The sequence below is a fragment of the Sceloporus occidentalis genome, unplaced genomic scaffold, assembly GCF_023333645.1.
Source record: "Sceloporus occidentalis isolate IW3139 unplaced genomic scaffold, rSceOcc1.0.p SCAF_88, whole genome shotgun sequence".
NCBI lineage: Eukaryota > Metazoa > Chordata > Lepidosauria > Squamata > Phrynosomatidae > Sceloporus > Sceloporus occidentalis.
The window spans coordinates 4,345,928-4,362,213 of record NW_028317068.1 but is presented as its reverse complement, the minus strand read 5'-3'; the positions used below and the strand labels follow the sequence as shown (position 1 = coordinate 4,362,213).

The window sequence follows — 16,286 nt, the reverse complement described above, 5'->3', positions numbered from 1 at the left end:
CATCTGCAGGAAGTCGGAGACCATGCTGTTCGGGCAGTGGGACCTGACATCGGACAAGCTCCCATTTCCCATCAAGACTTCTTAAAGATCCTGGTAGTCTGGTTCAGCAGAGACGGTGCGGCCGTGTAAAGCTGGGAGGACAGACTCACTAAACTAAACCAGAAATTTGGATTGCGGAGCCTCAGAGACCTTACCATCAAAGGGAAAGTGCTGGTGCTGTCCAACGATATCCTTCCCGTGCTGTAGTACGTGGCTCAGTCCTGGCCCTTGCTGGTCACCATACACAGAGCCATTAACAGAGCAGTTTTCCACTTCATCTGGGGCTTCAAAATGGACAGAGTAAAGTGTGCAGTCATGTTAAAGGAACTTTGCAAAGGCATGTCTGACATCCCTACCATGCTGAGGGCTTTCTTTGTGTGCAACTGTGTGAGCAGGACTCTCAGAGATGTAGTGAAAGGCTCTGCTGGAAACTCCATATCTAGCTTCTTCCTACTGCCCCTGTGGAGGCAGCTCAAGTGGGAAAAGTGGGACAGTTATGGACAGTCTAGAGGCTTAGGACTAGCCCCACCTCCCTCAACCCCTTATACTCTCCCCCTCACCCACCTCGGACATTCCACTTCCCCAGGCTGTTTCCACTAATGTGCCATGTCTGGAATTGTAATTGTACACTGCTTTTACTGTATTATTGAGAGGTGTCCATTAACTAAAGTTATACTGTAACGCAGGCCCGGACTGGGACAAAAAATAGGCCCGGGCATTTAAGCCTGAGCAGCCCATTTTTATTTATTTATTTATTGTTAAAGCCCACCCTTCATGTACCCTCTTTGCATTTACTCACTCATTCACACAAATCATTAAGACATTCATTAATGCAGTCTCACAAATCATTCAAGCAATTCATCCACACATGAATTCATTAATTGTCATACGCATTCACACAATTCATCTACACATCTATTCATTCATTCTCATACGCATTCACACTACCCCTTCTCCCCATCTTATCTGCCCCTTCTATGTTCCCCCTTTTCACTATGTACCCCCTTCCCCACTTCTCAATATGTATCCCCTCTCCCCATTTCTCACTATCTAACCCCTCTCTGCCCCTTCTCACTGCACCCCACTCCCTCACCCTACTTACCTTGTTGCCGGAGCAAGCAGCAACTGTGACCGGGCCCGCGGCAGGGCCGGATTGACTTAGGGGCTGATGAAGCTGTAGGCCCCTACCTTAAAATAGGCCCAGTCAGGACTGGGCCTATGCGGGCTCTACGACCACATTAACGCAGGGCCCCTTAGGTCCGCCGCAACTGCGACCGGGTCCGCCACTCTAGGGGGCCGGGAAGCCCCAACCAGGGCCGGCCTTAGGGGTCTGCGGCCGCACAGGGCTTAAATTCGGGTTTTTGGTTTTTTTAACTTTATTTAACATCCTCCTTGTTAAATAAACCCGTAAGGCTGGCCCTGGTGGGGGCTTCCCGGCCCCTTAGAGTGGCGGACACGGTCTCAGTTGCGGCGGGCTTAAGGGGCAGGTGCCCCTTATGCCCTGCGTTAATGCGTCCGTAGAGGCCCCAGTGATGCTCGGGTGGCCCACGGACCAGTTAAATCTGCAAGAAAGGTAAGGGGGAGCGGGAAAGTGAATGAATAAATGAGCGAATGAATTAATGGGTGAATACATTAAGTGAGTAATTGTTTAGGGGGAAAAATTGGACCAACAGGCTGTTAGGGGGGGGAATGGGACAGGGCAGGCTGTTTAGAGGTGTCACGACCACCACCACACTGGCACTTACCGCAGAAGTTTTTCTACCCAAAGTACTACTGCTGAAGGAGAAGCCCCCAGCAGCAGCACCCCAGGATTTAGTGGATCCCAACAGTAAGGAGGCCAGGTAGAGGTAGGTAATATTGGAACTGAGTTGGATCAACAAGGTATTGGTAAAGCGTAGAAGGATCTGGTAAAGGATCCCGCAGGGAGGAGATGATGTCAAAACGGTAGTCAGGAAAGCTGGGTCAGAGCACCAAAATCGGGTAGTCATACAAGCCATTGTCAAAATCCAGAGAGGGTAGTTGAACAAGCCGGGGTCAAAATCCAGAGAGGGTAGTCAGACGAGCCAAATCGGTAGCCAAATCAGAGAAGGTAGTAGTACAAAATCAGCAGGCAAGAGAGACGTCAGGCAAGCAAAGGGTCAAAATACTCAGGAGACTAAACAGCACGGTGCACACAGCAAAGACCACAACAGGGTAACTGGGAGGAGGATTTCCGGATTTTTAAATCCTGTGCCAGACCTAAGCTCCGCCCACTGGATGACATCACTAATGCAGTTTCAGCCTGTCATCAAGACCACGCCCCCAGCTATGCTGTGACGACACGCCCCCGTCTTCTACTCAGGAACCATGGATGTGCCGAGATCGGGTAAGTACTTGTCTCTGGGGGTCTCCACCTCGTGGTGCCCGTCGCGCACGGGCATTAGCTTGCCCGTGCTTGCCGGGACCCGGGACTGTGACAAGAGGTAGCATAGGCTATTTTAGGGGCAGCTGCAGCACAGGGAGGCTGTTTTAGGGGCAGTGGTGGCACAGGCAGGCTGTTTTAGGGGCAGTGGTGGAACAGGCAGGTTGTTTTAGGGGCAGAGAGATGGCACGGGGAGGCTGCTTCAGGGACAGACAGGCTGTTTTAGGTGCAGCCAGTGGCGGAACTACCGGGGTCGCAGGGGTCGCGACTGGCCAAGGGGCCGCCCGAAATCTTTTTTCCTTTTTTTAAATAAGGCAGGGGCGTCCAACATGCGGCCCGCGGGCCAAATGCGGCCCGCGAGACCTCGAGGTGCGGCCCACGTAAGATCGGCAGCCAGGGCAACCGATCTTACACGAGCCGCACCTCAAGCCCTGCTACTTACTTGTGGGAGGGTCTTCTGGACTGCACAGAGGAAGCGGAGTTCACGTGACATCCTACTTCCTCTGTGCTTTAGCAGAGAAGGCAGAGGGAGGCCGTGCCCCCTGCTGAAGTCTGTGAGCGGCATCGAGGAGCTGCAGTGCAGGTAAGGGGGTGGGGAGGGTGTTTGAATGAGTGTGTGTGATTGAGGGAATGAATCTGTGAATTAATGATTATATGAATAAATGAGTGTGTGTGTGTGTGTGTGTGTGTGATAGCATGGATGTGTAAGTGCTGGAACCTAGGCATGATGGGACTGTGATTGCTGTTAGCAATCACACTCCTATCATGCCAAGTCAGCCAGTACATGCTGAAACCTGGCCAGCTGCCCCCCTTGTGTAGTGATGCTGCCAGCAGTATGGGGTCTGCACTTACAGCCACCCTGTACCAGCATGTACTGGTTGACTTGGCATGATAGGAGTGTGATTGCTAACAGCAATCACAGTCCCATAATGCCTAGGTTCCAGCATTTACTGGATGGATGTGTAAGTGCTGGAACCTAGGCATGATGGGACTGTGATTGCTGTTAGCAATCACATTCCTATCATGCCAAGTCATATTGCTAATTTTGTCCAATTGTGTGTTACCTACTTTTATTAAACATGTGAGTTTTTATTAGTATTTTTAAAGGTGGGGGTCATTTTCGGTTTTGGCTAAGTGAACCCTGAATGTTTTGGTCCAGAATTTTCATTTTAGTTCATCCCTAGAATAAATCTAGGGAATCCTGAATTTGTAGTCGCAAAACTTTCAAGGCCCAGAAATCAGTGAGAGGAAGAGTAAAGGTTTTGTGTCATTTTACTTTATTTTAATCTGCATATTTTATTAAAGGCCATATTTTTTGTCACAGTGAAAAATGAGTGCGGCCCGCGCACGTATACAATTCTGATGAAGTGGCCCACTGCAGAAAAAACTTGGACACCCCTGGATTATGCCCTTTGTACATGCGCCCCTTTTTCTTTGATTTTTTTACAGATATGATTCAATATGTAAATTGAATTTGTTGAAAAAAAATTGTTGGGTAAAAATCATGTTTTTTTTGGGGGGGGGGGGTGAGGGGGTGGGGGGGCCCTTAACAGATTCTCGCACCCGGGCCCTGAGGCGTCTAGTTACGCCCCTGGGTGCAGCGGTGGCATGGGGAAGCTGTTTTAGGGGCAGAGTCCTACCACGTCAAAGTGTGTCTTACTGTATAGTGATAAGGGTTATGCTGCACTACTGTCAATATCTGGCTCAGTATATAGTAATGGGGTTCATGCTGTACCATATTTGTTCAGTCAATGGTATTTATTTAACCCCTAAAAGTAAAATAGATTAAAATACCAGCATTTTAAATACCTTGAGGTGTCTAGTTTTAAAAAATATATATGGTTTGATGGGGTAAATTGCATTGGCCAGCTTCAAAGATACCCAAAATAGCACATGGGGCAAAATGACCAGCTTTGGAAAAAAATATGGTTTTAAAATAGCAAAATGCTACTTGTACTTATTGCCCAGTAACTTATACAAAAAAGCAAAAAAAACATAAAAACATTGGGAACTTCCAAACTGAGGACAAATAGTAGAATCTATTTCGCAGGTTTTTTTATTAGATTTTTTGGGTAAAAGTCAGAAAATGTGGTTTTTTTTCAATTTTTCATCATATTTTATTTTATTTTTTATAGTGGAAATTGTGAATTCATATATTTTTCTTAAATCGGATTAGAAATGAAATTGCTACACTACACAGATTTAGTGAGATCACAGACTGAATATCTGAAGGAGGATTACCTAGCTAACCATTTTTTGTGCAAGATAATATTAAGTTTCTTGCAGGCTTCAGGCAAATATTGTGATGCACTTTTGGACACCTTAATGATTACTGAGTAATTATCCCTTAGAGAAACCTAAGCTCGGGCCTCAAGATAAATCAGGTTATTCAAACTGATTTTTCTACTGTCTCTTTTACACAATTTATTCAAGGTCTTCACTGTAGTATTAACAGTTTTATAACTAAATATGGAATTAATGTACCTTATTTATTTAATCACATACAATTTTGCATTAAAAACAGATCACAATGGTAATAACATGATTTTTTTGGTAGAAACCAGTAACACAAATATATTTTTTCATATTACATGACTTTTGAAGTTAATTACTTAGCACATGTAAAGAAGAGGAGTCTGCCTTAAATATAGTGCCTTTTAGGATAAATCCAAACGATTTTTGAAACCATGGGTAAAACAAAGCATAGATGATAGGGTTAAGCGTTGAGTTAAAATAACCAAGCCACAGAACTGCATTGTATATATTATCAGAGGTTGTGAAATTCAAAAAGGGATCTATTAAAGTCACAATAAAAAATGGAAGCCAGCACAAAATAAAGACTCCCATAATCAAACTTAATGTTTTTGCTGCTTTACTCTCTATTTTCAAGGAATTTTTACTCTTAGTATTTGACTCCATATAATTTGGTTGACCCTGTATGATCTTGGCCTGTTTTCTTGCAATAGAAAATATGTGAATGTAAATGCCAATCATCATGGTACCTGGAATATAGAAACATATTAAAGTAGTAATTATTGACCAATGTTTATTGAACAAAAGGACGCAAGAGCCGGTGCAGGAGAGCGAGTGCACTTTGTCTTCTAAACCTTCCATATTCACATTTGAGAAAACAAGGCCAAATGAATAAACACAAGGAAAAGACCAGCTAATAAATAAGTAAACGCCTATTACAGGAATTGTTATTTTTCTGTAATAGTGTAGTGGATGGCACACTGCATAATAACGATCTAAAGATATGAAAAATAGATGAAATATAGAGGTTGTGCAGAACATCATGTCAAGACTACTGTGTAGTTTACAGAATAAATCACCAAAGTACCAGCAGGAAGTCACGGATCGAATCATGCTGTAAGGCATGACTACCAGTCCAAGAAGGCAATCTGTTATAGCCAAGGATAAGATGAGGAAGTTGGTTGGGCTGTGGAGCTCTTTAAACTGAGCAACTGAAGTGATCACCATTAGATTTCCCACAACAGTTATTATTATACCCACAAACATGACAAAACACATAACTGAAAATCTCAATAGAGGTATGTTGACTTTTGGGCAGGAGCCATTAACTAAGTTAAAGCAATAATTCATGTTCAGATCATTCCAGATATAATAATTCATAATTCTTTTCAATTCAAATCACTGAAAAAAGAAAACAAAATAATTAGTGTTTAGCAACCGCAGTTGTATCTGATAATTCAGACAGTATCCCCCAAGTAGAGTATACAAATGTTAATGTTCAAAGGGAGATTTTCCTTTTTTTTTTTTTTAATTATTGACCATAATTGAAAATATATATATATTTTTGCCAAATTAAAAATATAATGGGATGCTTATAAAACTTCTACACCACAGTCATAAACGGTGTTTAACTGTAGTCCAGCACAATATTAGGTAAAAAAATAACATAGTAAAAATAGTCATTCAATAAAATGTTATATATACTTAGAAATATTGTTGTTTTATTATTTTTCCATTTTGATATTCATATAATTTCTAGTTTAATAATACAGCCAAATTGACAAATGGAGAAATGTGCTTGCAATTTAATTTTCTGCAATAGTAGTAATATTAATAATAATAATAATAGTAATAATACGGGCTTGGGTGCAGAACCCTTTTTATCTTATAATAATAAAAAATAATGCTGAGGGATTAATAACCTATAAGTGTTTCTTAATGTATGTTAATAAAATACAGTAAAGTAACTGATTTTTTCCTGTTCCTAATTAAGACTAGGGTATGTTCATTTGGTGTATTGTCCACAAGGAATATAGTTGAATAAAAAAATACAAGCTGCTTAGAGGGTTAAAATTGTATTTTGTAAAATATAACTCCCCATACTATGCCATTACAGAATAAATTATTTTAATTATCAGAAATTATAAATTGTTATTAACTCAGTTCCTACATTATAAATAACAACCAAAACATATATTGTTTTTCTACATTAAAACGAAATATCTCCCAATCGAAAAAAAGTATCTTGTTCTTCCCCACATGTGTTTAAATTGTTACATAATGTAAATCACATTTAAATTATTCCACTGTTACAGATTCAAGGATTTTCCATGAATGGTGGACCTTCACAGGCTTTTTTCTGTGGCCTAATTTTCTGTACAGCAGAACATTTTAATATAAGATAAAGCAATTTTATACATAATTCAAAAACTGTTGAATATGTATTAATCTTCAAAGAATTTCGAAAATCAGTGAATGATGTTCACTGATTTACACTTATATATGTTCATTGAGAGGACAGTTGGTAATTTATTTGGAAGCCATAACAAAGATTTGTAACCAAAAAAAATCCAGCACATACCTGTTCAACTAAACGGCAAAACAGCTTCAGCTTTACATGGAAGATTGGACAGGGGTGCTTCACAAGAAGAGGTTTTATAGACTGAGATTATTCCCAGCAGGTTACAAATCTGTGAAAATCAGGGAGAATCCTGCAAACTTGTTTATACTCCCCAGTTCTGTAATGTGTTGATTGTTTAAGATTACCTCAGGGTACACGTTTTGTTCTGTTTTGTAAAATAGAGCATGATTTAATTTGCAATTACTAGACGAACACAAATATATTCTATGTTGTTTAAATTATTATTTTATTATTGAAACATGCTAGTATTGAGTTATATGAACAATTCAGTTATGTACTGTATTTGCTCGATTATAAGATGACCCTGATTATAAGATGACCCCCAAAAAATGTGAATATTAATTTAGGAAAAAAAGAAAAAGCCTGAATATAAGACTACCCTATAGGGAAAAAGTTCTACTGGTAAATATGAATTCACATGTAAAAGGAGATATGCCAGATATGCCTTATAGACCCCTATATGGCACTCTGCCTACCAGATATGCCTTTTAACCCCCTATTTGTCACTCTGCCCCCCCAGATATGCTTTATACACCCCTATATCCCACTCTGCCCCCCAAATATGCCTTATACACCCCCATATGCCACTCTTACCCTCCCCCGACTTACCAGTGCTTCCCTAGACTTGTCGCTCATGCTTCAGATTCCTTTGTGTCTAGTGGGGCAGGCGCTGCTGCCAGCACTTCCGCTGGGGCATCTATGAATGAGCACCGGAAGGTCATGTGACGCCGGCGCTCTGTCATAGAAGCCCCAGAGGAAGTGCCGGCAGCAGCGGAGGTTGTCCGCCAGCTGCCAGAGAGGAGGATCAGGGTCCCCTGCAGCTCTGCGGGGGATCTGGATCTTAGTCATGTAGTCAGACCTCTATTTGAAGTCTGACTAGAAGACGACCTTGAATATAAGACCAAATACGGTATATTAAATGGGCACTCCAGCCATGATATGCACTTTAATACATATGACAGTTGCATTGCCATTTAAATTTTTCATGTGGCTCGTTTTCACATGCATAGAGGATACTGCAGACTCCAGTTTAGACCATAGTGCTCATGTGTAATGTTTTCTCATTTATTTCAATGTTCTGTCAGTTCTGTCACTGATTGACTGCTTGAGCTGTCAATCATGCGCCCATTGATTTAATAGGAAATACTTTACTGCCAATGAGTGAAAGCTTAAGCAGCCTATCAGTGGCAAGAGATTTCAAATCATAGAGGAAGAAAAAAAAATTTGCAGACTGTTTGTGTCAAGTTAATATTTTATTTTTTATTTGATTTCCGTTTTGGAAGAGTGCATATTAAAGTGCTCACAGAGTACTCTAATATGTCTTCTTCTATAGTAGAGGTGTCGGGGACACTAGACTGCCTCCTTTAACCTACTATGAATCTTCACTTGCCACTCCACGTAACTCTCATTACAATCAAAAGATCCTTGGTTAACAAGTCCTTCACAAGAATAACCCCTCCTGTTGATGATGTAATGTGGAGCTAAGGATATTTCAATAATTTAGCAGTTTTTGAATAGTAGAATACTTTTCACGATCACTTATTGGAATGCACATATCTTAAAATATAAAACCAACGTCATAAAAAAACATCCTGTAGACCTAAATAAATCGGTAAACCTCTGACATGTAAAGCAAAGAGCCATCTGTGCCCATGTGACATAATCCTGAAATGTTATAGTGATGAGTGGCAATGTGGAACTGCTCCAAATACATATTGTAAAATTTCAGGTTACGCACCTATGTATAATACGCAGGTATAACTTTACACTAAAGTAGGAAGAAATACTTGTGTATAATATGCACCCATCAGATTAGATCACTGGCTGATGATTGGTGTCACTAATCAATGATCAGTGACTTAACGAATCAGTAATCATTGATCAGATAGCAATTTATTAGGTTAAAAGCTGTTAAAAATAAAATAAATACTGTAAAATAAAATAAAAATGTAACCACTATCCGGTCACTTGTAAGTGACAAGTTTAGGCCACTAATATTGACCCCCACAAAATTTGAATATTAATTTAGAAAAAAAAGAAAAAGCCTGAATATAAGACCACCCTATAGGAAAAAAGTTTTACTAGTAAATATTAATTCATATGTAAACGATGATCTGCCAGATATGCCTTATAGACCCCTATATGGCACTCTGCCTACCAGATATGCCTTTTAACCCCTCCTGCCACTCTTACCCTCCCCCGACTTACCAGTGCTTCCCTAGACTTGTCCCCCCTGCTTCAGATTCCTTGGTGTCTAGTGGGGCAGCCAGCACTTCCGCCGGGGCATCGATGAATGAGCACCGGAAGCCCCAGAGGACTGTGAATTATATTCATAATCAGAGAAGTAAAATATCACTAATCAGTGATCAGATAGTAATATAGTGTTTATTTTTTATTAACCTTATTATCTGGATGGCCTCTGTTTCTCTGTCAGTGCTGTTTTTTTTTTAAATGATTATTTATTATTTTGTAACTCTTTCCATGCTGGTGCTTTACAGCAGCTCAGCATTAATTATGACTTGTGGGGACCGAAGACACAAGCGTTTACACCTTCAATGCAGCATTGAAGTGGTTAACACTGAACATTCGCTCTCATAGAGAGATCATGCAGCATAAACAACTTTGTACTCAGGTATAATACAAACCTTCTTTTTCAGGACTTTTGAAAATTGTGCAAATGATACCCGGGAGTTTACAGTGGTATGTTTTTGTATATGTTTTGAAATGTTGCTTACTTCATTTAGGGGAAGTTTAACCTACCCCCCCCCCAAAAAAAAAAGACACTGTAGATGTATCCCTTATATATTAGGAGACACTGCAGTGACCTTTCCAACCAGATCAATTAATGGAAGAAATGGGAAGACTTACAACTTCAATAAAAATAGAGTAAAAGGAAAAGGACATATGAGTTGATGTCCAAACAGAATCAGAATTTTTCAGTAATGGTTATAATAATAATAATTTTAACACATACGAAGCAAACTTAAATGTCTTTATATCACATGATAATTGACTATATGTGTGTTAGGGATTCACCTAATGTTTTGAGTAAATGTTTCAAAAACATGATTTTTATGAAGTATTTTATTGTTTTATATTAATAGTCAATTGGTAAATGAAAGATATCTAAGAAAGCAACATTTAAGAAAGCTTATTTAATTTAAACCATCTGCCCAACCTACTGAACTTTAATGGATATTTGATAATGATCATGACAGAATACTAAGAAAACGGCAAGACCAAGTTGGAGTTTTCGTGTAAGGATCCAAGGATATTTATAACCCTACACAGGGGAGTTGGATTTCTGAATCTCAAACTGGAGGCAGCTGTTTTAAATTCTCTGATTGATGGAGGCTGTCCACTGCTACCTGAGCCTTCCCCTCAGGCACCAACCATAGGTGAACTAGAAAAGCTTAAAGCAAACGGTTGCAGACAGTTGTCACTGTCAAGTCTTTAAATGTGACCTGGTAACAGGTATCAGAGGCACCAGGCTAAATATGAGAGGTATGAGAGAGTAATATCAACTAATGTCACATATGAGTAGAGGTGCCAGAGCACTGTACCATAAGGATAGGCTGGAACATGCAAAAGGTCCAGGGCAGAATCTGTAACCAGGTAATAATTAAGATCAGAAGAGGTATCAAATGGTCAAGACGAGCGCGTGGCCAAAAACACATCTAGGAATCTTAAACAGGTAAGCAGTAAACCGAACGAAGAGGCACAAAAACTAGAAGATAAACACTGCTTAGTGTCCAGGGACCAGGATACAGTGTTCCAGCACTCTGGGTAAAACATGATACTTTTTAAAGGCCACTAATTGTAAACGAATGACTTGTGTGACAGAAACTGGTTCAGGATCCCAAACGACACGGGGCAGTGAGATTACAAGTACAGAGCCTCCTGGTGGTGGCATGGGGAGCTACACATCCTCCCATGCTCAAAGTCACTAGTTCAAGCTCTGTTGTTCCTGAAACTGTAGAACAGTTTAGATTTAGTATACTGGATCTCCAACCTTCAATTTGAAAATTAAGTTTAAGTAAGTCACACATATTGTTACCTGTTCACGAAATGAGGTATACTTATACTGTGGGTAGTGTTAAGCAACTTTTGATTTAGGTTGAGAGCAGTGACACTTTTAGATTACATTTAAAATACTGTAAATTTTAAATACTGTAAATGTGCTAAATGACAAATTATAAAGAACCATTTATTTATGCTCCATGTGCATAGGTCTTTATTTGAAAAACAGAATAGTGAAGTCTTCTGAAGGGCCGTAAACGATAGTATTATTTTAATATATCCATAGAAGATGATGCATAATGATCACTGTGTGAAATGGCAGATATGCTGTGAAAACCAAGAAGAAAATACTAACTCCAGGCAACCTTTTGGAACCACAATCCCCTTTGGGTTTAGATGTTGTCTTTTTTTTTACATTTGTCAATATCATACTAGCATTGAATAAATTCCTATCAGATAAATTATTTCTTAAGGCTATATTTAATACATTAATTACTAAAACATGCATTCACTTTCGGTTCATGGCCAAACTCGTAGTCGTAGTTAAAGTGATTCCAATGTTTCAAACAGGTATAATTAAGCAATGCATTATTTACTTCTAATAAAAAATAAAATAGCCTCCAGTAAATGCATAAATCTGTAGTATTAATTAAAGAAAAAACGTATTTGGTAGAAACCAGTAACACAAATATATTTTTTCATATTACATGACTTTTGAAGTTATTTACTTAGCACATGTAAAGAAGAGGAGTCTTCCTTAAATATATTGCCTTTTATGATAAATCCAAACGATTTTTGAAACCATGGATAAAACAAAGCATAGATGATAGGGTTAAGCGTTGAGTTAAAATAACCAAGCCACAGAACTGCATTGTTTATATTATCAGAGGTTGTAAAATTCAAAAAGGGATCTACTAAAGCCACAATAAAAAATGGAAGCCAGCACAAAATAAAGACTCCCATAATCAAACTTAATGTTTTTGCTGCTTTACTCTCTATTTTCAAGGAATTTTTACTCTTAGTATTTGACTCCATATAATTTGGTTGACCCTGTATGATCTTGGCCTGTTTCCTTGCAATATAAAATATGTGAATGTAAATGCCAATCATCATGGTACCTGGAATATAGAAACATATTAAAGTATTAAATATTGACCAACGTTTATTGAACAAAAGGGCGCAAGAGCCGGTGCAGGAGAGCGAGTGCACTTTGTCTCCTAAACCTTCCATATTCACATTTGAGAAAACAAGGCCAAATGAATAAACACAAGGAAAAGACCAGCTAATAAATAAGTAAACGCCTATTACAGGAATTGTTATTTTTCTGTAATAGTGTAGTGGATGGCACACTGCATAATAACGATCTAAAGATATGAAAAATAGATGAAATATAGAGGTTGTGCAGAACATCATGTCAAGACTACTGTGTAGTTTACAGAATAAATCACCAAAGTACCAGCAGGAAGTCACGGATCGAATCATGCTGTAAGGCATGACTACCAGTCCAAGAAGGAAATCTGTTATAGCCAAGGATAAGATGAGGAAGTTGGTTGGGCTGTGGAGCTCTTTAAAATGAGCAACTGAAGTGATCACCATTAGATTTCCCACAATAGTTATTATTATACCCACAAACATGACAAAACACATAACTGAAAATCTCAATAGAGGTATGTTGACTTTTGGGCAGGAGCCATTAACTAAGTTAAAGCAATAACTCATGTTCAGATCATCCCAGACATAATAATTCATGATTCTGTTCAATTCAAATTACTGAAACAAGAAAACAAAATAATTAGTGCTTAGCAACTGCAGTAGTATCTGATAATTCAGACAGTATCCCCCAAGTAGAGTATACAAATGTTAATGCTCAAAGAGAGAATTTTCTTTTTGTTTTGTTTTAATTATTGACCATAATTATTGACCAAATTAAAAATTTAATGGGATGCTTATAAAGCTTCTACACCACAGTCATAAACTGTGTTTAACTGTAGTAATCCAGGATCAATAGTATGGCACAAAAGCATGTAAAAAAAAACAACTAACATTATAAAAATAGTCATTCAATTATAAAATGTCGTATATACTTAGAAATATTGTTGTTTTATTATTTTTCCATTTTGATATTCACATAATTTCTAGTTTAACAATACTACCAAATTGACGAATGGAGAAAAGTGCTTGAAATGTAATTTTCTGCAGTAGTAGTAGTAGTAATAATAATAATAATAATAATAATAATAATAATATGGGCTATATCTTCTAATCAAAAAATGTATGTTCTTTCGCATGCATGTTTAAATTGTTGCATAATGTAAATCACATTTACATGTGTTGCAGATCAAGGATTTTCCATGAAGGGTGGACCACTGATTTAATTCCTTCACAGAAAGTTTTTTTTTCTAAACTAGTCGACTGTGGCCTAATTTTCTGTACAGCAGAACATTTTAATATAAGATAAAGCAATTTAATACATTATTCAAAAACTATTGAATATGTATTAATCTTCAAAGAATTTCGAAAATCAGTGAATGATGTTCATTGATTTACACTTATATATGTTCATTGAGAGGACAGTTGGTAATTTATTTGGAAGCCATAACAAAGATTTGTAACCAAAAAAAAATCCAGCACATACCTGTTCAACTAAACGGCAAAACAGCTTCAGCTTTACATGGAAGATTGGACAGGGGTGCTTTACAAGAAGAGGTTTTATAGACTGAGATTATTCCCAGCAGGTTACAAATCTGTGAAAATCAGGGAGAATCCTGCAAACTTGTTTATACTCCCCAGTTCTGTAATGTGTTGATTGTTTAAGATTACCTCAGGGTACACGTTTTGTTCTGTTTTGTAAAATAGAGCATGATTTAATTTGCAATTAGTAGACGAACACAAATATATTCTATGTTGTTTAAATTATTATTTTATTATTGAAACATGCTAGTATTGAGTTATATGAACAATTCAGTTATGTATATTAAATGGGCACTCCAGCCATGATTTGCACTTTAACACATATGACATTTTCGTGTGGTTCGTTTTTCACATGCATAGAGGATACTGCAGACTCCAGTTTAGACCACAGTGTGCATATTTAACGCTTTCCCATTTATTTCAATGGGAGCACATTTCGTCACTGATTGACTGCTTGAGCTGTCAATCATGTGCCCATTGATTTAATGGGAAATACTTTACTGCCACTGATGTGATGTAATGTGGATCTAAGGATATTTCAATAATTTTGCAGTTTTTGAATAGTAGAATTATTTTCACGATCAGTCATTGGAATGCACATATTCTAAAATATAAAACCAATGTCTTACAAAAACATTCTCTGACAACTGTATACATTCTGCTGCAACATTAGATGTCTCACTGTCCTGTAGACCTAAATAAATCAGTAAACTTCTGACATTTGTAAATAAAAGAGCCATATATGATCATGTGCAGGGCCGGCCCTACAATAGAGCAGAGTGGGGCAATTGCCCCAGGCAGCACTTTTGAAGAGGCGGCACTTTGCCGCCCCAAACGCGTTTTTTTTTTTTTTTTTTAAAGTGGAGGAGAGAGAGAGGGGCGCCGAGTGGTTTTCGCTTACCAAGTTGTCAGTACCCGCTTGGCGCCCCTCTCTCTCCTCTGCGAGATCAGTAATCAGATAGTAACACAGTGTTTATTTTGTATTAACCTTATTATCTGGATGACCTCTGTTTCTCTGACTGCAGAGTGTAAATTTGATGTCCATGTCAGTGCTGTTGAATAATTTTTTATTATTTATTATGTTGTAACTCTTTCCATGCTGGTGCTTTATAGCAGCACAGCTTTGATTGTGTTAACACCTTCAATGAGGCATTGAAGTGGTTAATGCTGAACAAATTTGCGCTCAGATATAATACCAACCTTCTTTTTCAGGACTGTAGATTTATCCCTTATATATATTAGGAGACAACGCAGTGGCCTTTCCAGCCAGATGAATTAATGGACCAAACGTGGAGACTTACAACTACAATAAAAATAGAGTAAAGAGAAAAGGACTTATGAGTTGATGTCCAAATAGAATCATAGTTTTCCAGTAATGGTTATAATAATAATTTTAATACATACTAAGCAAACTTAAACGTATTTATATCACATGATAATTAACTGTATGTGTGTTAGGGATTCACCCAATGTTTTCAGTAAATGTTTCAAAAACATGCTTTTTATAAAGTATTATATTGTTTTATATTAATAGTCAATTAGTAAATGAAAATTCTGTAAAAAAAAACAAACAAAAAAACTCAACATTTATAAAAGCTTATTTAATTTAAACCATCTGCCCAACCTCCTGAACAAGATAATGATCTTGACAAGAAAACTTCAGTATGTGTATGTCACGGTTGGGTAATAATTAAACTCAAGTGGTCAAGACGAGAGCGTGGCCAAAAACACTACTAGGAATCATAAACAGGTAAGCAGAAGCGGTACAAAAACTAGAAGATAAACACAGTTTAGTAGCCAGGGACCAGGATACAGTGTTCCTGCACTGTGGGTAAAACATGATACTTTTTAAAGGCCACTAATTGTAGATGAATGTGTTGTGTGACAGAAACTGGTCCAGGAGCCCAGAGGACATGGGGTAAGTAAGACAACCTCCCATGCTCAAAGTCACTAGTTCAAACTCTGTTGTTCCTGAAACCATAGAACAGCTTGTGAACATTTTAGATTTAGTCTACTGGATCTCCAACATTCAATTTGAAAATTATGTTTGCTTTTATGTCACACATATTGTTAGCTGTTCCCACTATGAGGTATACTTATAATGTGGGCAGCGTTAAGCAACTTTTAATTAAGGTTGAGAGGAGTGACAGTCCTTACATTTTACGTTTAAAATAATGTAAACTTCAGTGCTAAATTACAAATTATAAAGAACCATTTATGTATGCTTCATACATAGGCTTT

General features: G+C 38.2%; 2 protein-coding genes across 2 annotated transcripts; both read right to left on the bottom strand.

Annotated features, from left to right (window-relative positions):
• Positions 1–5,044: 5,044 nt before the first annotated feature.
• On the bottom strand, positions 5,045–6,031 carry LOC149284816 (trace amine-associated receptor 4-like). The gene has a single exon (XM_089496226.1). It carries the CDS (start codon positions 5,969–5,971, stop codon positions 5,045–5,047), a length of 927 nt encoding a protein of 308 aa, XP_089352352.1. The 5' UTR covers positions 5,972–6,031.
• A 6,043-nt stretch (positions 6,032–12,074) lies between these two features.
• Positions 12,075–13,061, bottom strand: LOC149284815 (trace amine-associated receptor 4-like). Its single transcript, XM_089496225.1, has one exon. It carries the CDS (start codon positions 12,999–13,001, stop codon positions 12,075–12,077), a length of 927 nt encoding a protein of 308 aa, XP_089352351.1. The 5' UTR covers positions 13,002–13,061.
• Positions 13,062–16,286: the final 3,225 nt, after the last annotated feature.